This window comes from Lepisma saccharinum, chromosome 25, assembly GCF_977018435.1.
Source record: "Lepisma saccharinum chromosome 25, izLepSacc3.1, whole genome shotgun sequence".
Lineage (NCBI taxonomy): Eukaryota > Metazoa > Arthropoda > Insecta > Zygentoma > Lepismatidae > Lepisma > Lepisma saccharinum.
In genome coordinates this window covers 29,464,939-29,492,541 of record NC_139253.1, presented here as the reverse complement: position 1 = coordinate 29,492,541, position 27,603 = coordinate 29,464,939, and the positions used below count along the sequence as shown (strand labels likewise).

The 27,603-nt window shown below is 37.3% G+C and overlaps 1 protein-coding gene across 6 annotated transcripts in view; it reads right to left on the bottom strand.

The window, feature by feature from the left end:
- Positions 1-6,283: 6,283 nt before the first annotated feature.
- The window catches only part of LOC145978690 (zinc finger matrin-type protein 5), a 35,452-nt gene continuing 14,132 nt past the window's right edge, over positions 6,284-27,603 (bottom strand). For 5 of the 6 annotated variants that reach the window (XM_083111471.1, XM_083111473.1, XM_083111468.1 and 2 more), the window contains exons 2-4: positions 26,638-26,792; positions 16,522-16,659; positions 6,284-6,703 (exon numbers count right to left, since the gene is read on the bottom strand). In XM_083111471.1, coding sequence (XP_082967597.1) covers positions 6,456-6,703; positions 16,522-16,659; positions 26,638-26,764 — 513 coding nt within the window. In that variant the 5' untranslated portion in view covers positions 26,765-26,792 and the 3' untranslated portion in view covers positions 6,284-6,455. The remainder of the gene's footprint in view (positions 6,704-16,521; positions 16,660-26,637; positions 26,793-27,603) is intronic. The other variant, XM_083111469.1, reaches the window with a different exon arrangement.

Here is a 27,603-nt window from a genome sequence, read left to right as displayed (position 1 = left end):
CGTGTTAAATCACTATCACTCTCACTTTCGGTATTTTTTTTATATACAATAGATATTTATTATAACAAAAATAGAAAGTTCTGAAAATTTCGTGAAATGAACTATTAAATAGTACGCCAATGTGAACCATTTTGCATTCATAAGGGACAGGTCCGCATTTAGGGGGCATAGGGGGCTACAGCCCGGAACTTTTAGTTTCAAATGAATGAATTTTTCCGGGGAGAGATATATTAGATAAGATCCACAAAATGGAAGAAAAATAATAACGTTTGAAATATGGTAAAATAAGACCAACCATCTTACACAATTTAACGTAAAAGTGATAACTTAAATTGAATGTAAGGAGTTTTCACCATGTTATTGCCCTTGATCTTCACATACATAAATGACTGATTAGGTAAGAATGGTGAAGAATTATTCCTTATTGCTTCAACTCCCCCCCTCTCCCACAAGTGGATGACAGCTGATCGTTGTCTTGAAGACAGTGTCTGAAGTGGAAAATGTTAGTTGGGTGGATGTTTGGTCGAGTCTTGGGGTTAGCTGGGGGAATGCAACTATGGTTTAACACTGTGACAATGACACAGCTGGGGGATAAAAATTGTTAAAATTTTGCCCCCCCCCCACTTCGAGCACTGCTTCAAGATAATATTATATCTGAAGCTGAATCACAAATAGATTGAACTGTGGTTCCATTCTGCATAAAAGTGAAAGCGGTAAATTTCTTACCTCCAGAAAACGGCTGAAATTTGTTAGTTCATTTAATTTCAATATTCGTACTTACTTATTCTGCATTGAGAAACATTGTTGAAGCTGGCATTTAGCTTATTTCACGGAAATAAGCTCTCCTGCAAATTTGAAGAAATCCGTTTTCCGGATATAAGAAATTTACCGAAACAGTTAGTGCCTTTTAAATTAATAGTATTGTTAGTGAAGTAATTACTAATTGTGCAGTTTAATATTTTAATCAGATGATAATGTAAGGCATTAGTTACATCGGTATAGCTATTAGAGAATAAGTTCCTTTTAGAATAAAATAATAACTAATAACCCATGGTGCAACAGGCCATGAGGGCCAGGGCCTTACCTACCAGCTGCTGGCCTCATTCCCACCTGCCAAGGTGATCATCCAACCAGTTACAGGGTGACATGTGGTCAGCACGACAAACTCCCAGTCGTTGTTGTAGGTTTCCATGACTGGGTTACGCTACTCATTCGTAGCTCCCCAACTCTCCTGAATGGAGCCAACATATTTGGAGGTTGCCTCCTCTACAAAAATAAGAACATTATTGATGACAAAGGAGGTGCCCAAGAAAGTTTGGCTCCATTTACAAAATGATATGAAACTCAGATGCTTCTGTTCCTTGGGGCATAAAGTAATAAGTATTGGAGGAAATGAAATATACGTATGTTAAGAGAAAAAAAAGTACAGTGATGCTCGGAGATAATCAAACTCCCCATGCCACATTTGAAAATCCAGGATGTTGTTCTGGATATATCTGAAAGACTTTCAAGCTGTACTGACATCATCAAATGCCATACCACCACCACCGGACATGTTGTATCATACCACCAGAATTGTGGACTATCACCCTACATTGTAGTTTCCTTTGCAGCAAACTACGTTGGGGAACCGGCATGAGAATCGTATCCCGTTCCTCTCTGCAGGCTTTCCAAAGACCGGGAAGGGTGTACAGACGGTGATGTTTCAGACATCGTTTCAAGAGTCCAAATACACAGAAATCCATAGAACTGGCATCAGGGCTTTTCACCAGAATGTACTGAAATGGGATAACATGGCTTCCTGTTTCCTGCACTATTTCCTTAATAAAATATCCTAAAGGGATGTTTGGGTGGTATGGTTTGAGACCTTGCCCATATGAATGTGCACCTATTTGAGAATCCTCTCCATACAAAGGATGTCTGTATGGAAGATGGGGGTCCTAATGAACGACTGAAAGTAGGCAGCATTTACCTTCACATTTCTGTCCACCTTAGGTATCAGTATATGTAGAACTGCATAATTTGTATTAATGTCCAGATGTTATTAGAATAATTAAATCAAGAAGACTTAGATGGGCAGGCCATATGGCATGAATGCGAGAGGAAAGAAGAGTTTACAGGATTCTTGTTGAGAAACTTAATGGTAAGAGACCTGTAGGAAGGGCAAGACGAAGATGGAGGGGTAACATTGAGATGTACCAACAGGAATTCGATAAGGATGGAATAGATTGGATTGATCTTGCCTAGGATAGGTACAGATGGAAGACTTGTGTTGGTGCTGCCATAAACCTTCTGGTTTTAGAAGGCTAGAGAGTTACTTAGTTATGTATCATCAACTTCCCCGGATAACTGAATCTGCTAACGAGCATGAAGTCCCTTGCCATCGGTATTAAGGTACGTGATCGACCGAATGTGATCACTGAGTGAGGTAAATGCATGTTTTGTTCAATGCGACCACAGTCCTCCACTGGACCCCACCAGGTGTCTTTCATAGAGTTGGTTCTGTGTTTGGCAATATGGCACAGGAGGAGGTGGTGCACACAGACTTTACGAATGCACTGCAGCTCGAGGTGGTTACGGATGGTCGCGCTCACAGTGGAAGGAGCCATATGCACCCTCCTGGACATCTCACATTAGGTTGGTGGATTTGTTCTGGTATGCCATTCGCCAAATCTCTCTGAGCACAACATGTGATACTTTTCCTGATGTCCTCTGATGGGAGCCTTTTGTGGGCATATGTTTACCAATGATCCCCTGTTGCGTGCAACAGGACACTATCCTGATGGTCAAACCATTCTCCAAACATTGTTTTACTATGTGGTCATACAAGAAAAGTGCATTGAAAAGGAGCATGGCATACTCTTCTCAATAACGGTTCACTTTTAGTGCCATTTCACAACTACGTGCACGACACTCCGGCACTTGAAAGCTGTGATACATGACTGATAACAACAGCTGCACCGTCATTCCAGCTCAATCCCATGGGTAGCATCACAAAGTTGTTCGGATATATATCCCAAACAAACTTCTGTATATGGAGAGCTATCAGGTATGGATTGAAATTTCTTTGTTCGTAAAAACTTTAAGGTGTAATGGAATTAATCCTTTTAATGTATGGGGAAATAAAAAAATTATGTCACCTTGAACTTACATTTGCGAGATCCTTAACTTTAGAAAATTTGAGATCTTCACATTTAACCCTTCGTACGTCGTGTTAGAAAAGTTATGTCGATGGTGCCAGAGACTACGTTTTTAAAATATGCTAAATTAATGGTCTAACAAAACTATAAAAATTGAAATTCTATAAAATTATAAAAAGGCACTCTTCGTTAGTCGGGCACGGAACGGCAGACCGGATTCTCAGTAAACAGTACTATGCTCGTGCATGTGCTCAAGACAGCAAGGGGTTTCAACGAACCCTCCCTAGCAGCTCGAAGATCTATCTAACATGAAAACAAAATCGTGGTGTTAAAGAGCAAGGTTAGAAACTCAGCTAGACAGAGGGAGGGAGGGTGTTGACAAAACAATCATTAATAAATAACAGCATTAAAACCACACACCTGGAACCAGAGACGATGCGCAACCAACGCAGGGTTAACTATTGTCTTAGACATCGACAAACCACTTTAGATTGACTGTTGTCTCACATGGCCAGAGAGGTTGACCAAGTAAATATATGTTGCCTTGAGCCACTATTTTATCTTATCTTTATACAAATGAAAGTTAGCGAGATCCTAATACTGGGTTTTCCTAAAGTCCTTCCCACATTTAAATTCACTATAACTTTGTAATGAACGGAGATATTTCAGTGAAGTAAAGTTCGTACTTCACAGCAGTCTTCACAGCATCCGCCCCAAGGATTGATATCATCTGTACTCCCTCCTGAGAAATGTGATACCACAGTATCGCTTACCAAGTCTGATTCACTATCAGGATGTTTACAATTAAATAAAATTCACGGCCTTTGCAGGTTTTCCAGTTCAAGAAACAACATTTTCCAGCCCAAATCATTCAGATAATTGGTGTACATGAACATGTCTAAAACAAAGGTAGCTAAACATTCACACTTTGATTTGGGTAGGGAAAGGAGTTTATGTAATGCTTGAAATGTATTGACTATTGATTAACAAAGAATTCTGTGACTCCATAACAATAATATATTACTCCGGATAACAATCTACATCCCCCATCTCCCCAAAATGCAACAAGATAGTAGTAAATACCAACAGCCACTTAATGCAGTAGATTCTAAATGATAAAAGAGTTGAAAATATGTCCTCTTTCCCTAGAGTATTTACTGGTAATACTCAAACAGAAGTATAATTTGTACACAACAAACTTAAAATGTCATGCTTATCTTACATTTTTGTTTGAAAGCTTGCTTTTACTGCACTACAACAAAAATGTTGACTTTTCTAGGATTTCCAGGTTTTACAGACTGGTAAACACCCTATGAGACAAAGATGAATTTGCAAAATGTTTAGTAGTTTCGTCTAACACCATATCTTTCTGCTGATAAAAGTTTTCTTCTGTCATGCTGTCCATTGCCTCTAGAAACAATTTTCGACACACTAAATCCTGAAATTTATATTGAACTTGGCTACATAGCCCTTTACTTGTTCTCCAATTACTTCTGTAGAATTCAGTTCACACACATACAGGTTGTTTCCATGACCTTGAATCAAACTGTCAGGGTGGATGGAGAATGATCCAAGTACCAATATGAGATAAGGAACCCCGGTCTGGAAACATGACATTAAAAGGTTATAAGCCAAAACTAGTTGGGGATGCCTATGACAGTGGAATAAGACATCTCTAAGATGCGGATTGTAGAATTAATAGGGACATTACTAGTGTATTGTAGCACTCTAAGACAAAACGTTATAGTATGTGTTAAAAATGGCCCCAGCATCAGTGCAGCAATGACAATGGCTGCTAATATCCCAGTTCTAATATCACAGGCAGCAAGCATTCTTGCCAGGAGGGGATACAAGGGGTGTCAATGAATATACTCGATAAACTTCAAAAATTGGCAACAATATCCTACACGTTTTTCGGTACTGAAAGTTTATATATATGCTCCATTCCTCGTCTTGTGAATTCCTTGCTCTTTTTGAAGCCCCTCGGCTAGGCACCCAACCATCAGCCGTTACTGCAAGGCAGTGCACTCTGAAAACTTCCAACGCATTGCAGGCTTACAAGGATATGGCAACTGGGTTCATCACCACTTATTTTTGGCTTATATAGTTTTGTCATCACCGTTAGACTTTATTAAACTTATAATGACGCATTTCCGGACTGGCGCATCTTATCTCAGTCTCCATGCACCCTGCCAGTTTGATTCAGTCATGGAAACATCCTGTATGGTAAGCCTGGCAACAGTATAATCTGTTCACACTAAAACATAAAGTTTTTCCAAGCCGAAAACCTCCTATACGCACTATCAACACTAACACCACAACAAACACAGCTACAAACCAACTTTCCATGTCACACATGTATTCTATTTTGAGTCACACAGAACCAGTAAAGAGAAGAAGCCATAACATGATGGCCAGGGACACTAGCAACTGGGGTGCAGGAAGCTGTGGTCGGTTCAATGATTTAGTTCGTTTTTGCTGACACAGCCATGTACTACAATACAATCGGCTCTTTTGGTGGGAAACAGGTATTGTTATGCCTTTTGCCCTATATTATAGCTTCTCTCAAAATATTGACCAGGCTGAACAATCTATGGCGGAGGCTAAATCAGCATGAAGATGCAACATTGCAAAAGTTTTTCCTGAAGATGACTACCAGCACCTGCAGTGTGCAGTCAACCATTCATGAACCAGAAAATACCACATGAGCTACTGGTAGCTTCCAATCAACACTATTTGTGATACCAAATGTAGTTTGGAACGTACAATTCCTCAAAACCTGAACAAATTTCTGTTCATCTATCAATAATTGCATTTAGAAAACATGAACAGTTACAATGGCATGTCAACATGAATTATTATAAATAATTAACTTTCACTGAATTTACAGTAAAAATGCATCAATGTGCCAGAAATTCAAATCATTTTGTTTTGAATTTTTTCTGCCACTCTTGGATGAATACGATGATGAGGATGAATAATAATTAAATGAAAGAATACTCACAAACATTCATGCTCAAGGCAGGGTTGGTTTGTAAGTGGGTTTGTAAGTTGAGTGCTTAACATGCTTCGTCACCGAGGCAAGTAAAACATTGTAAATGTTTATGCATTTATTATTTATAATACATAGAATAACACTACAATTGACGGATATTTTCTGAGTTAAGCCCAATATTGATGATTCAACTGTGTCCTCTGTTCCATCCACTGTGGTTTCATTTCATTCAATTCTCACAATCCAAGCATTCGAAACAATCATCAAATATCAAAACATTCTGCACAACAGAAAACTTCACTATTCACAAGTCCCTCTTGTCAACCCCATTCTTCAAACTTATCGCTTTTAAAATCTTCCAAAGTGAATGGAAGAAGAGATAGTGGTAAGTCAGTCCTTCCTTGTAAATCATGAGGCAATTCCCATGAAGATAGTGTATTTTCATAACTGGATTTCTTCACAACAGGAACGTGAATATTACTTCGTTTTTCCAGCCAAGAAGCCAATGATGGCCCATCCCCTTCATACTGGAAATTTGTCACCTGCTGCACTGAGTCCTCTCTCGTCACTGAAATAAAAATTTATTGAGTCACACACTTGCCCAGCAATAGAAAGATTATTTTTAAAAATCGCTTGTAATCAGGACATATACTAAATATGGGCAGAATGAAAGAAGAATGATGCAAACAAAACAACCTTTTCGAAATTATTTTAATGAACGTAAAACAAAATATTTTCAAACATAAGAAAAAATGTAAAAACATCTAGTTCATAAAGGTACACATTCATTAAACACAGATTAAATTTGAACAAGCACTCTACATATTTTTTTTGCCAAAATTAATAATAATAAAACATAATAATTGAAAACAATATGCAAAGCCTTTGCAAAAGTATAAAGAAAAGTTACATAATGTGCCAAGTTTAAAGCATCCAATTTTATTTAACGCAAGTAAAACTTTCTGGATTTTTTTTTTCACTAGTATGATGAATTTAATAGTGAAATAACTAGTTAAACTAATTCTTGAAGCTTTCCTGGTAGCGAATATTGAAGAAGTTTTCTCGGGCAATCTGGGACTGGGATCGTCTCATCAAAGAAGCAATAGCCATACACAGGGAAAAGGAAAACCTCAACAGGGACAAGGGAGTCCAACTGGACCCAGCCTGGTTAGCGATAGTCGACTGGGAACACGGACATCGGAGAAACGCCACCTGATTGGCCCGCCACCTACACCGGACCCCTCTCACACCAAATACATATACTTCACCCTGACTTATCTCTGCACTTCAATCCCTGAAGATGAGAGTGACGTTAGCTCTTGAAAGCTCAGAAGCTTATCTGCAAATCACCTGGCTGATTGCCCGAGAAAACTTCTTCAACTAGTTAACTATCCATAGTTTCCTTGGGATATTCCATCTAATTTAGAAGAGAAAATGCAGGAAGTAGTGTAGCTTCCTTACTGGCATAATAAAATTGCACAAGACCTTTACTGTGTCAAACTATTTTATATTTAAAATAATGTCACTAGAATGTGTTGTTAACATTTGTAAAACATAAGCATTGTTACCTGTAGCAAATAACAGTATCATACATGCAGTGGCGTGCCCAGGGGGGGGTTGGTGGGGGTTAAAACCCCCCCCATTGGTTTCGTCATTTAAAAAAATTCAAAACAGAAATACATTTTATTTCATAAATCGCCAATATTGTAAAATGTTTACATTTGGCAATGAGAAATGTATTTGCTTCTTCAATTACTTTTGATAATATTGGAGTTGAGTTACAGCAATGCACAAGCATTCATTCATTCCTTAGTCACTGAAAAGGAAGAAGAATTTCCTTCTCAGTATGGTCAAGAAAAGAGCCGCAACCCTTGGAATGCGAACTGAAGGAATCCCTCCTCCCCTTTCTTTCAGTCACGATGACCCTCTTAGGAGAATGACCCTCCCTTTCCTGTTACGACAGTGCTGCTAACTTCCCTTTTCTTTCTTTTCCCTTCTTATACCATTTATGCCAGCAGAGCAAAGTTCTGTGAGATTTGAATCACTACAATTAGTAGGCAAAGTAAGTCGAAATCTTATTTCGCACCTGGATGCATATTTATTTCAAAATATCAATAATTATAATAATAATAATAATAATTGTTGCAGGCAGTAGCGAAGCATGGTTTTACGAAGGAGGCAAGCGATGTTTTGTACAATAGCATGCCGGGAGGAAGGGAGGGATGCGTTATATAGCGCAACTGGCCCAGTCAGTTTCATAAACAAAATAAAAGCAATTAATATGCCAATATATTATACGTTTTACTCTTGTGCTCTTTACAAATTATATTTTTTTTTTCTCAACCAATTTCCAGCCTTCAGTTTATTGAATTTTCTTGTAACATGTGTGAAAGATCTCACTTGAATTTGTGCGTAAATAATTTAGCAGTTGCCAACACTACTGACACTGACACTACTGGTTGCTGTCAACACTGGTGACGTAATTTGAGCTGTACCAAGCTGGATGTATGGTTCAGACATTCGACCGCCCGGTATCTTTGTCCCAAGTCCTGGTGTTCACTGGGGTTGTAGCGAGTTGCAGTCTGCAAGGTAGCAAGTCGAAGTGGTCGTGTTGTGTATTACGTTTCTGCGTGTGTACTAGATTTTTGACGTGGAACTAAAGATGGATAGAAAAAAGAGGAGAAATACATTAAAAAAGGTAAAAAAAAAAAGGTAAAGTGTTCCCCTGTGCATAGCACCACGCCATGAAGGCGTATAGGGGGTGTGGGGGTAACGCCCCACACTTTCTTGATCCGGTCGTGAGTGGGGGTGATGTGATCAGCATCACGCCCCTGACCGCCTTTACCCCCCAGGGTTTCCCCCAGGTACCCATGTTATTCGACGCTGGGTAGGCGCCGGGGCCGCTTCCACCGTTAGAAAAGTTCCCAGATTTGAACCGGCCGGGGATCGAACCCGGGACCTTGAGCATGGTAGTCAGACGCGTTACCGACTGAGCCACCGCGGCCACTGGAGAAATACATTATTAGATTATTTCCAAAAGAAACAAAAAATGGAAGTTGAAGCTTCACCTTCCACAAATAGAACGTCAGAAAAGGTCGATTTAAGTTCAGAGGAATTCCATTCGAATTGCGAGAGTGAAACGTGCGAACTTTCAGACTCTTGATATTCAACAAGAAGGCATAACAGAAGATATTGCAAACCTTGTTGCAAAATTATGTCAAGGAACTGTCGAGGTAAGTGACGTTCATTATTTGATAGTAGATATATCCATAGACAGATTTAGAATTGTTTTTCTGGGAGGCCACAGCATGGGCTGTAAGCATACAATCGTGTGTGTGCAGGGGAGGGGGGGGGGGTGCCGCGTGTGTATGTCTGGAAGACGTGTGTAGGATGTCACCCTATTTCACCAATAAACTTCGGCAGGGCGAGAGAACATGAAGATGAACAAGTTCCCTCAATGATTTCAGGGGCCTCACCGATGGTGGTGTAATCAAAGAGGTCCTGGGTTTGATCCCCTGTGAAGGTGCATTGCACAGTGGTACGTATCCCGATTTAAACTTTAAGTCCAGTCCCGATTAACGTATCTGAATATAAAATGGACTTTACAATCATTTACTTTTTGTTTTGTTCACGAACCCTCGAAAAACGATATTACCTATCTTATAGATCCACCAAGGCATTTGAAACCCTGGCGTCGGAGCAGTGGCACGTATTTTCCGAGGTCCCAGAAAGCTTGGTGCTACTATACAGTGTATATGTATGCAACCACATTATAAAATCACGGTTGCCATGGACAGTTTTATTATTTTGTAGGAAAGGGATAAAATTTGTATTACGACACGGGATAGACTAGATAGGCATCCTATTAACTGTAAATATTCCTTACAAATCTTCTGAATATTTCTCTTGTACAAACGCAACAAATACAATAAGTAATATACGTGTGCAGTAATAAATTCATTTTCTGAAAGCATCTTTTCTGGCATCAGTGGTCGAAGTAGGGGATGCTGCCTCCAGTTAAGAAAGTTTCACAAATCATACCCCCAATTAGAATAATTTTCATATTGAGCATCCTCCACCTACTGTATTGTCTCCATGTTGATCCATACAAGAATGTACACCCTCGTATCTCCAAAATCGATCAAATATCCCCTCCCTTTTCGGCTACGAATTTCTATTTCGAGCACTGTGTGGCAAGATTTTGTCGGGCTCAGTGACAGATCCTGTGGTGCGGTACTGGGCTTCGGAGGGGAAGGGGGGAGTGGCCCCTTCAACAGTTGGTTTCGCAGTTCCATAACGTTAACATTATACAAAATTCCTCTCCATAGACCTAATATGAAAATGAATATGACACATTAATGACACTGTAGTAGAAAATGTTAATTACTGAAGGGGTTCGTATTTGTTTGTCGACTGTCAAACAAATGTTTTCACCAATAATATAATAATACAATGCCAAAAATGTACACAATATTTAGCAAAATCATCTTCACAACAAGTACAATGTTGATTGAATTGATGTTTTAAATCCACAGTAAGGCCAATCGGGACTGGACCTAAAGTTTAAAGTGAGATCCGAACCACTATTAGCCTCCACCGGGTATTGAACCCGGAACACCTTGATTACAAGGCGACGATGCTCACACTGAAATGAAACTGTGGTATCGTCATCTTGCAGCAATGCAATGACGTCCAGTAAATGCTCTTGAAGCAATTGATATATGCAGTGAAGTAATATTTCCCTGGGTAAACACACGTTTGCGCATATTATGTACAATCCCGGTAACAACAACATCAAATGATAAATCATTCTCAACTTTGAGGCGGTTGAAGACCTATCTTCGACATACCATTTGCGAAGAAAGATTAAATGGGTTAGCTGCTCTGAACACTCACCGGGATATAAAAGTTACTTGTGACGACATATTGTCAGAACTCGCACAGAAACCTCGATGCCTAAATTTCAGAATTTAAATTGTTGAACTGTGGTACCTTATTTATTACTGTCTTTAAGACATCAAGTAGTCTTAATCTCTTTAATGTTGTTACAATGTTGAGTGTACATATTTTTTGTTTAAAAATTATATTTGAGCAATTAAATATAAAATATTAATAATTTGGAAATATTCAAGCAGGTGCTTTTATATGATGCAATAAAAACATGAAGCATCCATAGCAAATACATTGATTGCGTTCATTGGGGTAAAATCCAAGTATATTAATTATCTAATTTATTACAAGAAATTTGACCTGTGAACTGGAAAATGTATTGGATTCATAACCCCCCCCCTTACGAAAATCCTGGGCACGCGCCTGCATACATGAGGGTATTGAAATGTTAAAAAAAGATCAACAAATAGTGCTTGATTATGTAACAAACATCACTAATTAGCAGACTGGAAATGATGAGCTTGTGGTTGAAGCCTTTCACGTTCACTCACGCATACCTCAAGCTGATGCAAAGATTGCAGAAATGCACATTTTGAATTGAGTCTGCTCACTGAATGATTTTCGCATTTTCTACATTATTTTTTTTTAATTTTAATTATTTATGTTTATAAGTTTAATTTTTTTTATTTTTTTTTATTTACAGTTCATTAGAATTTTATCAAAGCTTCAAAGTGTAGACAATATGGCAAAAGAAGTGTGCTGAGCTTGAATCGGTAAATGCTACGTAATCTTACCGACAATGTCCAATGCATGTAATTTACAACACCATTAATGTTGTAAAATATAAAATATAGTAAGATATGTTCATTAACTATGTCACTATTCTGCAGTTTCTAGAGTTAACAAATTAATTACAATAAGTAGTTATTTTAATGTTATTATGATTTGATTTTATTAATTTCACAACATTAGGAAATATGCACTTCATGAAGCGAATCATGATATTATCTGGCTTTGTCTGTTGAATGTGACATTTTCCTATCTACAGTCATGAATGTCCTGAAGGAGTGGGAAGTCTGCCCCCTGGAAAATGAATGTCACAATAAAATTACGTATTGAATACACAAAATTTCATTTGCCATAGTTATTTGTGTAAATATTGCAACTTTATTGCAGGAACATGATAACTTTAAACTGCAGGAATGTTTTTTTGAGAGGAGAAAATTTTGCTTTCTTCCCCCCTCCCCCAGGAAGAAATTACTGTGATTACCCCTTCCTGGAAAAAAATCCTGAGAACGTCCATGTCTACAGTGTACAAAATAAAATGAATACACATGTTAGTTGTGTGCAATCATATGATTTCAAACATTACTTAGTATTTCCTGTCTCTGTTACGGCTTTACTACAATAACACAAAGTAGTTTATTTTCAAACGTGCATTCACACAAACTTCATGCTTCAATCCAAGCTTCCTTAACTAGCATTGAAACTAAACTCTGTCCCAGGAGTCTGTGGAGCAAGTGAATGAAAATAAGTCCTTGACGCAAGTATTGACTCAAGATGGCTCAACCAATGAACATGTGAGGAGGAGACAGATTGCATGCAGCGGGCAACATGACTGCAGCGGCATGCACTGCTTTGCTCTACCCACTCCCTTTCTGTGCGGCATTGTTCCACAGTCTCCAGGGACAGACTCTAGTATTTTGAGGCTATTGCCACAGAGTATTGTTTCCATGAACATTGTTCATATTTTCTTTGTGTGGACAAGTAATTGTAAATCCATTTTTTTGGCTTTACACTTGTCTGTACAAATTGCGCATCATATTACAATATTTCAGGCATCTGCAAAGCATGATAATAGTTTAATAATAATCACTTTATTAAGTCCTTTTACAAGCAGAGGCCCACAACAAAGTATTTTGGAATATCAGTCATCTAATCTTTAGTCTTATGTAGGAAATACTGTAGACGGCTTTCCTTCCTTTGATACATACTATCAATAATAAAAATAAAAGACCTCCCTCACTTCAGTTAGAACATAAATAGCCCTTACAACAGTCTTTCATGCACTTGTAAATGAATGAACTTTAACCTAGACAATTAGAAATCATGCACTCACACACTCACTCACTCACTCACTCACACACACACACACACTCTTTTTCTTTTTGTATATGTGTGTGTTCTGAAATCTGAAGTTGTGTGTACGTCCAACTCCAGATATTCCTGAAATATGTCAGCAGAGAACGGCTTCAAATGTAACCAACATTATGTGGAAACCGAAAGCTTCAAAAACTTTAGTGTTGGCTTTCTAAGGAAAGAAGTATGTGGTGTTAAATTGGATTTGTGAATATTAAATATGTGAAAATCTTAAAATTTGTTTCATTCACCCATGACCATCTATTGCATTAAATATGTTTGACAACAGACCAACTAAAGTTGGAATAAATGAACAACTGTGCCAGGACATTCATCTTTCCCGTTACAGACATTAAGAAAACAGTATCAGGTAGAGTGCTAATTTTTTTCAGTATAACGTAACATGTAGAAGCCATGAATTCTTGGTTTTCTTAATTTTTCGGGATCTCCTTCCCCAATGGGAAATGTCACCCACACGTCACTGTTAGAAACATGTACTATAGTTAATGTATTAAAACTAGGCCATGGTTTTTGCTACTTAGATTTGCTTTTATTAGGAGAAAATAGATTATATTCTTCTGGTACGGGGTTTTATCACTAAAAATACTTAAAAATTACAATCTTGCATAGCAAAATGACACACGATCTTTAAAAAATATGTGTAATAAGTGGAAATATGAATGTACGCTTGCTGCCATGCTGATATTAACAGACTTGGAAATTTTTGGTTTCCAGCTGACCTCATGTTAAAAAGGTTCCAATTTCCGGTCTGTGATGTAACTTATGTGATTTTAGTGTTTTGAAGTACAAGAAATAAGGCTCAAGCTACAGTTACGATTATTTCCCTCCATACTTTCACAGGATTCTCTCAGCTAACCAACCACCTTCCTAGCTGATTATACTGTTAACGCAAAATGAATGCTCACTGACACAATGAATTTAGTTTGAATGTCAAAATAACATACAAACTGAATATAAAACAGATACACACGACAGATTCCACCTCAATTCACCCAGAAAAAATTCAAAATACAACCCACCGATTCAGATTTTCATGAAACTTGGTGTATTTGTTAATACCACCAAGGTATAAACATATGCAAAATTTTCTTCCTTACACCTCATAGTTACTGAGAAATAGAAGGCTAAAGTTTCAGATTTTCCGTGGATCGGTCGTTGGCGAGGCCATGGCAGTGGTCTGCAGTGCTTAACAAAGAAAGTTAGTTCTCAGAGTCAAACTGATGTATCAGTTTGATTTTTTTTCTTCTATATTTCATAGATATATATATATATATTCCATTTAAAAATTTGTCACCAAGATTCCTTTGCACTGTGAGTGAGAAAAAAGTATTGTATTGTAAATAATGTTGATTTTTTTATGTCAACCTCTGACGCCATTAAAATTGCATTATCACTAAAAGCACTGCAGTTATCATGACATTTTTTTTAAATTGAAGCTTCAAGTATGTTCTAAAAGGCTATAAAATAAAATTAGTGGCTTTCTCACTGCTTCTATTAATAAATCTTCATTAAAATAAAATTTATTTTTCTTTCTTATGGGTTATTTATTCCATGCCAAATCATCACAAAAAAAAAATGAACTTTTCAACCAGACTATATCAGATTTTCATGAAATTTGGTAGGATGGTAGAAGACATGATGTAGCTTACATATGTAAAATTTTAGCCCTCAGTGATACAGGATATTCATACAGCAGTGTTGCAAACCTTATAACAAATGTAAAACTTATGTGCTTACAAGGCCAAATAAAACAATTGATAACTTTGCTTCCAATTATGGTATAACTTTTATCTTTGGCTTCTTTTGAAGCTAAGGGAACATAGTTTTCATAGAAAATATCTTTATATGAAAATATTGAAATTTTTTACTTGAAGGTCACATGATGTGACCTTTGACCTTGCATATATAAATATATGTATGTTCAATTTTGTTAAGAATAATGTATGTTACACAGTAAAATGCAATCTCAGTTTGGTGTAAGTTTAATTTTGGGATGATTTTGCAAACAGGAATAAAAAATAATCTGACAATAGTATGCCTCATTCAATTTAATTTGACTTGACAATTTATTTGACTTGTAACACCTTCTATCCCAGTCAATGAAGGGGAAAGAAACATCGAATGATCAGAATGCTTCTGTAACAGCTGAATTTTGGTCAAATTACGGCAAAACCATTGACATTAGTAAAAATCAAACAGAATCTTTATTATAGTTAATCGAATGAGAATCATGACGAAAAAAATTGTCTGTTTATGATAATTAGTTACAGACTTGTAAGCACATAAATTCAACATTTGTTATAAGGTTGGCAACACTGCTGTATGAATACCATGTAACACTGAGGGCTAAAATTTTATATATGTAACTTATTTCATGTCTTCTACCATCCTACCAAATTTCATGAAAATCTGAAATAGTCTGGTTGAAAAGTTTATTTTTTTGTGATGATTTGGCATGGAATAACCCATTTGAAAGAAAAAATATTTTAATGAAGATTTTTTAATAGAAGCAGTGAGAAGGCCACTAATTTTATTTTATAGCCTTTTGGAACATACTTGAAGCTTAAATTTTAAAAAAATATGTCATGATAACTGCAGTGCTTTTTAGTGATAATGCAATTTTAATGGCGTCAGAGGTTTTCACAAAAAAATCAACATTATTTACAATACAATACTTTTTTCTCATTCACAGTGCAAAGGAATCTTGGTGACAACTTTTTAAATGGAATATACATATATCTATGAAATGTAGAAAAAAAAAATCAAAGTGATACATCGATTTGACTCTGAGATCCAACTTTTTTTTGTTAAGCACTGCAGGCCACTACCATGGCCTCGACAATGTCCGATCCATACCAATTCTGAAACTTTAGCCTTCTGTTTCTCAGTAACTATGAGGTGTAGAGAAGAAAAAAACTGCATGTGTTCATACCTTGTTAGTATTAACAAATACACCAAGTTTCATGAAAATCTGAATCGGTGGGTTGCACGGCCTGGGTGATTTGACGTGGACTCAGTCACATATTATGCCACCCACTAATCTGACATATTGCAATTAGTATTGTGTTTAAAATCTCTCTTCGGTAGCCAAGTAGCCATGTGGCTTGTTCGTGTATAAAACCATTCTTATCAATTACTAATCATATCAAAAATAAGATAAATGCATCTTCGGATTATTACAATATCATTAATTTATCTTACAGTCTAAGTGCCGTACACACCCTAAAATGATTCAAAATTACCTGGTGTATTGTGAAGGTAGTGATGAACCAGTGGAAACACAAGGAAAGTTTTAACAACATTTTTGAGTGAATATACAGTCCCCCCAAAACATACCTTGTTCTCTTAGTTCTTCTAACATTCTCTTTGTGTAGTGAGAAAATTTGCAGTTATTTCCAAAAGGGCATTCACCCCATGTAATAAACCTCTTGCAGGGTTCCTTCTGTGTCTCGTCAGCAAGGATAGTTTTGGCATCTGTCAAGAAACAACAACAAAGTTTAAGGAAAAAGACAAAAAAATAAGAATGAACCAACATGAAGTATAAAGTAACAATATAAAAATGCAAATGTACCTTGAAGATCACAAAAGGTTCAATAACTTCCTTAACTTTCAGTATAGTGGTTACCTGTTCTATTTAAACTTTGTTGCCATGCCTCTACATGGTGGCTAACTTAGCTGGGCATATATACAGAGTCAGCCATAAGTCATGACAGGGTTTGGTGTCTACCAAAATAACAAATCCAAAATTCTTGACTTTTTCATGACCTTCCTTTTCTTTTTCTTAAACTTTTTTCCCTTTTTCTTAACATTTATTTAATCGCTGCCTACTTAGGTAGAGATGGAAATTAAGAATAAATATTTTTATTCTGATATGGAAAACTCCTACCACAAGGCCGACTGAGATAAAAACTGAAGCTGTACTTTAACAAGAAATTTAAATTTGCTTTAATTATTAATGCATATAAAAATTAATGCTTCAGACTTCATTCTGGATGGGGAATGGCCACAGTACTTTATTTAATATTTTGACAAAACTTCATGCATACAAGAATGTAATTCTTAATAAATAAAGTGAACAAATATTAACCACAACTCAATACAATGTTAGATATCAAAATATTCAATTTTATCAAATACCAATACAGGTATTTGGTCTAGGAATTAATTCGTGCGCCTGGACAAGAAATGGCGTAACGAGCGTATCGTCCCACAGTTCCGTGTATCCACACATGCGTTGAAAACTCCTGTCAGCACGCATCGTTCGTAGTATAGGGCAGTTGATTGACGCGTCAACAACAGCATTTTGTAGTCAACTGAACATGGTGCAGTTCGTGCCAGATAAAGTGTTTTTGCGGGGTGTTCTGCTTCATTACTTTAACATGCAGAAAAGTGCTACCGAAAGTCATCGTATTTTGGTGGAAGTGTATGGTGACCATGTGCTAGCTGAGCGAACGTGTCAGAAGTGGTTTACATGGTTTAGAAGTGGTGATTTCGGCCTGGAAGACCAAGAGCGACCTGGACAGCCAAAAAAAATTGAAGACGAAGAATTGAGAGCATTGCTCGATCAGGATTCGTGTCAAACGCAGGAAGAACTTGCAGAAGCATTAGGCGTTGATCAAACAACAGTTTCCAAATGCCTCAAAGCCATGGGAATGATTCAAAAGATGTCACATTGGGTTCCACATGAATTGAAAGACAGAGACGTTGAAAGACGAAAAACCATTTGCGAATTGCTGCTTCAAAGACAGAAAAGAAAGGGGTTTTTGCATCGCATTGTTACTGGCGAAGAGAAGTAGATCCATTACAAGAACCCAAAACGAAAAAAGGCCTGGGTGAAGCCAGGTGAACCAGGTCCATCACAACCGAAACGAGATATTCACTGTGCAAAGGTTATGCTGTGCATATGGTGGGATATGAAAGGTGTGGTGTACTATGAGCTGCTGCAACCGGGTGAAACTATTAATGGAGAACGTTATCAACGACAATTAATGCGTTTGAGGCAAGCTCTGGCCAGGAAACGACCAGAATGGGAGAACAGACATGATAAACGCTCGCCCACATGTCGCAAAACTGGTCAAAACCTATTTAGAAAATGTCGGATGGGAAGTTTTACCCCACCTGCCGTATTCACCAGACGTTGCTCCTTCGGACTACTACTTGTTCGATTGCATGAATAACAATTTGATTGGACAGCGGTTCACTTCTTCAGAAGATATCGAAAAATGGGTCTCTGACTGGTTCGCTTCAAAGAGGACTTCTTTCGCCACGGAATCCGTAACTTGCCTGACAGATGGGCGAAAATGGTGGCTCGCGATGGACAATATTTTTCTTAAGGTATTTATGTATTTTGTGTTTGAACTACAGCTTCAATGTGTGCGTAACAACCGCACGAATTAATTCCTAGACCAAATATATAACAATGTAAATTCACTATATTGTAAAAAAAATTGCAAAAATTCTTGACCACAAGCATAATTTCTTGACATTCTTGACTGACTTTCTAGATTATTAATTTTGTCTTTTCCTTTTTTTCAGAAATCGTAGCCCACAGTGTGGAGATTTACCATGGAAAAATTCACAACTGCACAGTGAATCAAAATTGTGGAGTTTTATTTAGAAAACCAGCATTCAATTATTCAGACGCAACATGCATATCATCGACATTTTGGGATAAGAGAAACTCCTTCAAAATCAACAATTTGTCACTTTCTTACACCAACGTTTTTGACAGCAAGATTCTGTCAGTGGCCTTCCACGTGCTGGTACACCACGTTCAGTTAGGACAGACTCTAGCATTGTCATCATCACATTACAGCTGTCAAAGAAGAGTCATTTAAAGGGTGTGATTTTCCATACATAATATAAACAAATTTCCCAGCTTTCAACTTTATTGTAACTAAAAATGGATAAAAATACATAATAAACAAAAAAAGTTATCATTTGTTCAAACCCTGTTGTGACTTATGGGCCACCCTGTTCAACTCTTCTTCGTAAATATAAAAACAATCAATATAATGAAAGGGAGTATTTATCTAACTAATCAATATCTCACATTTAAAAATGTATCAAGGAATTCCACTGAAAATATTGTTCCCCTCAAAGAGTAAATATGAGCAACTACAAATTTGCTTTGAAGAGGGAACTGCATATAACTTTACAGAACTAGGCATATGAATTACGTTCTATCCATAAAAATAACAAATGACAGAAATTTGCACTAAATGACAGACTATTTATAGGTATATCAGTTTGGTAAAAGTATAAGCAATTTTACTAACACACCGATATGTCTATATTGGTAAAAACAAATATGAGTAGGGATTGATCTGTCCCATGTAATTAATAAAATGCACATTTGAATTTGACTATCAAGCCTTAACACATTGTTAATGTGGCTGAACTTTCTAGAAGTTACATAAAGAAACAAACACTATGTGGTCTAGTTCATAAAATAAATATAAAACTATATGGGGAAAGTCATTAAATAACAGGATTTTTACGTTGTCTGTCCCAAAAAATTCAAGCCAATGTTAATATATGAGAAGAGTTTGTGCAGCTGTGATGTAACCTGGCAGCCAATGAGAGAGTGGACTGTAATGGGCAAGCGTAAATGAGGACAACATCACTGGCCATGTCAGTTTGGAGTTAGATGCCGGTGAGTGAGCACATGCAGTGTGTGTGTGTGCATTTGCATTTTTTGGTGAACCATCACATCGTGCAGGTAACTCAGCCACCCTACAGACCAGATTTGTTCCTCTGCGACTTCTGGTTGTTCCATAAACTTAAACCACCTTTGAAAGGGAAGAGATTCCCGACCATCAAGATTCAACGTGGCAGTTATTGGCGATTCCAACACAGAACTTTGCAGAATGTTTTGAAGAGCGGAAACGCTACTGGGAGAAATGTGTGACATCCCAAGGTGCTTACTTTGAAGGGGACTGAGGGTATGTACAATGTTTCTTGTATCTTATACTTTTTACTAAATATGTAATTTTTTGTATTATGTGGGTTGATACTTTCAGGATGTATTCTAAAATGCATGGAAAAATACACACAACGGAACATCATATTTTGGGACACAAAATAACTCCTTAAAAAAAATCCTATGTGGAGGTCGTGACCATCGAACAGTATGCACATGCGCAATAGCTAGTACAACATAGCTGCTCTACTGTCGACTTGCAATGTGGAAAAGCAACTCAGACACATTTATTCATTTTTTTTGGTTAGAGGGTGTGAAACCTCCTGAAATCTACACAAAAATGAAGATTCAGTGTGGAGAGAGTTATTTGAGTCAGGGGAGAATGCACGAATGGGTGAAAATATCTAAAAAGCAGAAAACCAGTTTAGTATGGCAACTGAGATAGAGAAACAGCAGATCAAGCAGTGAATCCATAATTGTAGGTGAGTCACTATTGATAAAATTGCCTTAGAATTTAAAATGAGTCACAGCTTGGTGTACAATACCCATGTTGACCTTGGGTGCAGGAGAGTATGAAGCAGATGGGTCTCAAAGCAACTGTCTGATGATCACAAGCATACATGGGAGACAGGTTGTCAGGAGCATTTGGACCATTGTACGTACTCTGAGATTCTCTTCTCGATCGAAGTGCGACAAGAGACAAGTCCTGGGTGCATCATTATGAAACAGAGAGAATGAGAGAGAATCACATCTGGCGATCAAAAATTCAAGACACAAGCCTCGGCTGGGAAAGTCATGCTGACCATCTTTTGGGATGTCGATAGCCTTATATTATTGCACTTCCAGGAAAAGGGTCAAACTGTTATTAGTGCTTGATACAGTTAAGCCAACGACAGGATCAAAACACCTGGAATTCTCTCAAAAGGCATGTACAGTGGACTCTCTAGTTACTCCAGAATTTGAGGTGTTAAACATCTACTGTACAGTTCAGACTTTCACTTGCTTGAACTTTTGAAATAGCATTTGCAAGGTGAGAAGTTTACAGGTACGTATCAACAATGTAACATAACCATTATGAGTTAGTCGTGCTGATAAAGTTAGTAATTCGCTTACATGTATTGATCACACTACCATGTTTTTTATTCCCCAAACATGAATAAAGCAGAGACAGCCATCACCAGCAAACAAGCACTAATAAAATCACATGGATTGCCTTCTCTTACCACCATACCACATCCAACTGCCTTGCAAAAACCCTAAGGCAGTTTGGCATCAAGCTAAAACATAAACCAGTGACCAAAATAGTCAGTGCACTAAACAAACACACTAGACAATCTGGTAGTATATGATGCCCAGTGTAAGTGCAACTTGCATTACATTGGTAGATCTATCAGAGTCATCAGTGAGTTTAGCAATTGACAGCTGCAAAAAAATGCCAGCCAACTACTGGACTAGTCAAGCACCTCAAATTCAGTCAGGCATGCATCACACATACTAATTGATAACACTGTTAACCCTTATTTCCATGTTAATAAAACATTAAAATGCTGACCATGGCAAACCTTTATAGTATAAAAATATACATAAAAACGTAACGTAATGTATATTTTTAAACTATAAAAGTTTGCCTTGGTCAGCAATTTAATATTATACTAGCATCAAAATCAAGGTGGTGCATGCATTTTCTGCATGAGATATACATTGATCTGCATGAGATATACCGGGTGTCCCAGAAGTGTTTCTCTGATTACAAACTTTATTCATATCCGCTACATGCAATGTAGAGATGTGAAAGTGGTGCCAAAATGTTGGAAAACTAACCAAGTTTATTTGTTGCAGGTTTCAGTAATGTGGCTGTAGTGTAGCAGTGTCAGTGCCAAGGAATCCTGAATTAATGCTCTTGACATCGGGTGGCATCTTTCCATACAATGTTTCTTGGACTTGACAGGATTTGGGAATGAAGATAAATTCCATTTTTTAAATACCAACGTATTGATGGCAGATATTCTAGACGAAAGAATTCTGTACATTTGAAAGTTCCTCTGCACTGTTATTGGTGACCGGGTCTCGTGATACCAGAGGACATGCTGAGCTTTTTCCTGATTTGTGAACATTTCCGGTTTTCTGGGCACTGACACTGCTACACTACAGCCACGTTACTCAAACCTGCAACAAAAAAACTTGGCTAGTTTTCCAACATTTTGGCACCACTTTCACATCTCTACATTGCATATAGCGGATATGAATAAAGTTTGTAATCAGGGAAAGACTTCTGGGACACACGGTACATTGACAATGGTCAGGTGCATCAAATTTGGCTCCCACTACTGCAACAACTGAAATGCAGTGCATGTAACTAATGCAGTAGAAGAACTGACTACACCAGCACTCCTAGTGGCATGCAGGGAAACGATGGCTCAGCAGTAGAGCAACACGTTCCCAAGTGGATGGTGGCAGGGGCTACCGAATTTAATGGAACCATTTCAACATTAGTAATCCTCTTACATGTATGTGTAAAATAATGGAGGTGGTGCAAAGAGAATTACAGGCACACAAAAATGTTTTCTTCTGGAGGACATCAGAAACCTTGTGGACAAGTGGACCAAGTGTGTTAAGATGGAGGATCTTCATGGGGGGAGTGGTTAGCACATAGTGCTATGACGCCAGGGGTTCTGGCTTCAAATCCTAATCTGGGCATGGGTGATTTTGTGAATGTTGTAATGATGAAATCACTACATGATTCTTTTTTTCTGTTTTATTAGTTATTATGCATATTCAATATTCATCTTCATTATCATCCTTTGCCATTTCCTGCTTCTGGCTGGGTCAGCATAGAAGTGAAGCCTCTCCATTTTCTTATGGTCTTCTACCAGTCCTCTATTCCGAACACTCTCCACTCTGCTCTCATTCTTAATACTAATGTAACTACTTTATTTATGCAGTTTTTAATATAACTTACTGGAGGACTGGTGCTACATGACTGGAAGCCGGTTTGCAGAAGAAGGTAAAATCCTTTCCCTCCAAATCATTAAAAGATGGAAAATTACAGTTTACTGGTCATTCTTTGGAGGGCCTATGTAAAGGATCCAGCAGAATAGCGGGGGTCGGCGTTCTTAAATTTCTTGGAAAAGGGGAGAGACTATAAAGGTTCTCTCGGTGACTGTTAAAGAGTATGGTTGTAGGTAGTTTTATGGCTAGTGGTCGACCATGAATAGACACAATTCTTTATTTATTTGGTGTTCAGTTTGCTAATTTTGTATACCTTCTTTCAGGCCAATGAAAAGGAGTGACTTCTTAATAGGAAACTAAGAGGATTGAAGAAGGAGTTTATTTTCAAATATAATTCTACCCGTTGCCCGAGAGCCACGTTCCTTGTTCAGCGAACTATCGTTTAAAATAGAATCGACACTGTCTAGGTGTCTGGTTCTTCCTTTCATTTGGGATTAAGGAGACAGTGGCATTGGGCAAGGGAATCAAAACAGTTTTCAGAATTACAAGAACAGCGCATAATTAGTAGTCATATTTTCAAAGTTTAGTTTCTTTTTATGCCGATATTTTTATCATCAAGGAAGGGAGGAAATTAGAGATTGAATCATGATTGCAAGTGTCAAGCTTGAATACATTATGAACTAGTACTGCTGGTCCTTCTATATTTCAGATAAAGTATTCTTCTTCTTCTTTCTCTTTCCCCTCTTGCCTCATAACGTAGGGGTTGATAAAGTATTCAAACGATTTATTTAAATAGGATCATGTTATATTTTTATGTGGGGGTTATTACTTTTATACTTCATTGTACATATATTTAATCATGAAAAAAATAGTAATTCAGTTGTTAAAACTGAACATCTGAAAGTAAGTTTCCCAATCTTCATGGTGAAGAGTACATTGCTATTTGGTATGGTAGCTATTCAAATTCTTTTGATTTGATCGAACCATTTTTGTTAGTTTCTAACTGTGTAATGAAAGCAAAGTATCCACAGGAAGTAACATAAACACATAACAAGTCGAGCCAAGGTAGATTACTCTCACCAGAAGGTTAAAAAAAAAAAAAAAAAAAAAAACATTAAAGTGTACTTTCATTAATTGCATCATATCATCACTCAATCCCACCTTCGAGATTAGCCAAAAGTGGCAGAAAAGCAAAGTAAAATAAACCTAATCAATAAATCAATCAGTCCCACACCTTGGCCGTCTGATCTAAGGCATCAGGCTTGGGCTCAGATTCGAGTCTCCTGGGGGAAGTGTAACAACTTTTCTCTCCTGAGATTTCGGACTGTGTATGGGACCAGTGGCCACCTACCATAATGAAGAAATCTGGGAGCTACATGAGTAGCGTAACCTGGTCATCGAAAGTTACAAGAATATCTAAGAGTTCGTCGTGCTGACCATACGTCACCCCGTACCTGGTTGAATGATGTCCAACATAGGTAGGTTGGAGTGAGGCTGGAGGTCTGTAGTAGGTGGGCCCTTGCCCTCACGGGCTATTGTGCCCCAGGTTAATCAATCAGAAACAATTTCTGTAAAAAGTTGTTACAAAAATGTGTTATTATTGACTTTACCTTGTAACAACAACAAAAAACACACATGTTTTGATTGATTGATTGAGTTGGTGTTTTAAGTCCACTTTATGCACAGTAAGGCTAATCGGGACTGGACCTACAGTTTAAATTGGGATTCGAACCACTATATGCCTTCCCACAAAAAAAACATGTGTTATAGATTGAAAAGATTCTAAATAGTGTGATAGGATCAGACTATACTCTATGAATACAATGTAGTGCAGAATATAAAATTTTACTTATTTTCTAGAATTAGAAACATGACTTCTATATTATCTACATTTATGAAAATAAGAATTGCTTTAGCAAATTTTGTTCTAAATTGCTCTTCAAACCTTTGACTTATTTAAAAATTTTGTTGTGTGCACCCTGAATCATCTAACATTTGTGCAAATTTTATACAATATATATAATATAAGGATCCTCTTTTGTTATGAGTACAGTTTAAGTATGGGAACCTTCTTGACATAACCTTCCTTATGAAAATATATTTGCACCATTATTATACGTGTGCCGGGCCAGGAACCAGCATGGAGACCATCTTTATGGCAGGAACCTTCTGTTGTCAAGTTTACCTGAAAAGGAACTCGTGGTCAAACAGACAATTACGCCCACCGCTTGGGCAAGAAGTGACAACAATAAAATTCCCCCGTCCAAAAGCAGTCATTAGAGGAACAGGATTTTGTCAAAATAACTGTTCTGCGCTGTGATTACACACCTGTTAGCATAGCGGCTCCATTATACTGAGTGTCATTTTAATGGTGCCTATGGATCACAGAAATGTATGGAGGACATGAAACAAACAACTTTTCTCAGTAACATTTTTCTCGGTGCATCGTTTCGACGCTAGTTGTTCAAAAAAGCCAACTTTGCCGCCTGAATGCTGGCAACCCAACACACCATTTGATCGTATCTGTGATGTCATTTCCTGCAGTGAAACAGTGAAAATGGCAAGAGTACCAACCACATTATGAGCCGTCCAGTAGACCGAACACTTAGGGTAACATGGCCTACCAGAAGAATAGCAGTCATCCCAGGGGAAGTGTACCAACAATAAGAAAAATGGTAGAAAAACAACGTATTCAAAATTAAATGGCAATATTGGATTTTGTCTCTTAGCCTACATGTCAAATATAATCATCATGAACAACATATTTTATTCGTCTTACAGCTTTCATCTGGCTGTTTACACCCATCTACATGTCAAATATTTGCAAAGTTCAAAGTTTGATATCTAGAGGTTTGTATATCCATTTGTTCTGATACATGCGTTGTGGTATCATGGTGCTGATAACTGAAGTATCCGAGGTTCACGTTGTTACATTATGGCTGAAACCCGTACTACAACAGTAGTATCCCTCTATTTTCAAACATTTTTGTCCTTTGTCGCATAATGCCCTGAACACACATTACATTACGTTTTACTTACATTTGGAATTTTAAGTTCTTTCATTTATCTTTTGTCAACTGTTCAGCATGTCACAGACGAGTATCAGAAGGACGAAGTGGATAGACTAAACTGTAGATGCCAACTTGGCAACGAGATTTGCAAATATTTGAATTGTGAGCTGAGACAAAATTCAATATTACCACTTCCTGTTGGGTTACAGAACTCATTTGCTCACATTATTTTACGGTACATAATGTGGCTGGTTGTAGCTATGTCATTTTTCACAGAATATGTGTGTTCCTGGCAACCCTGGAACGCATCACTTTGCGACAGTACATGACATCTAAAATGCAATCAAATCTTGTGTTGGGTTGCCAGCATTCAGGTCGAAAAACGTGCTTTTTTTGAACGACTATAGCGCCAAAACGATGTCCCAATGAGAAGAAATGTTACTGAGAAAAGTTGTTTGTTTTGATGTCCTCTATATGCTTCTGACACCCTGTATATATGTATGCAGACGCTACAGTGTGAGTTATTTCATTGTAACCTTTAATAAGCTTGGTAGATTCACTAAACCTTACCTCGTAGAGCCATGTAATACTCATTTCTCAATCTAGTATGCATTGATCCTCTTATGTGTTTTTTCCTGGCTTCCAGATCATCAATAAATGAACGATCACAGTAATCACAAAAATATCTCTTCCCCATTTTAGTTTAGAACTACTACACTTCCTGCCTAAAGAAAAATAAATATTGTTAATTCAACATTTTCGTAATTGTTTATCACAATAAGTAAGTAATTAGAAATATTAATGCATCCAAAATGTACAGAAGAAAACCAAATCTAGACAAACGTTAATTACTAAAGTCTAATTACTTTTCTAACATACCTCATATAGAAATATATGGAAGGTAAAAATCGAACCTCCAGTAAGTACTCACTAAGGCTCAGAAGTATGTGTTAGACATGATTAGAAATCGAACCATGTAAAGAATGCCTGTGCACCATGATAAATTATGAATTAAACAATCGGAACTTGTGTTGATAAATACCCAACCTCAAACATTGCATAGAGAAGATTTAAGGCAAGAAAATCCAGGTTCTGAATATTTAATGAATTTTTGTAAAGTTTTATAGGAAAAGCTTTAGAATAGTGGACACGATTGTGGAACCAAGTTCAAAGCTTGAAGAAACTAATTAGCAATACGGCTTCACTAACAAGGACATATTTAGGAGGGCAGGGGTCCATTTCTAGATATGTGCCTCTTCACTAAGTATTATATATCAGAGAAATTATGATTGACCATCTGTATCCCTTCAAGAAAGTGTATGGTTTTGGAAGATTATGTTGTTTACAAAGTTTTCAGCTGTTGTTTTTAGCTCGTGGAAATGTGCTATTCTGAAGTAAAGTATGTCTGTTACCAACATGACATTCCACAACAGCAGCTATAATTTTAAGTCATTGTGTTAGGATTGTTAGGTTTGGAACTGATAGTTATTTTTGACGTGTTCTTTCACTATTTGAGTGTGCATAAAAACCGGAGAA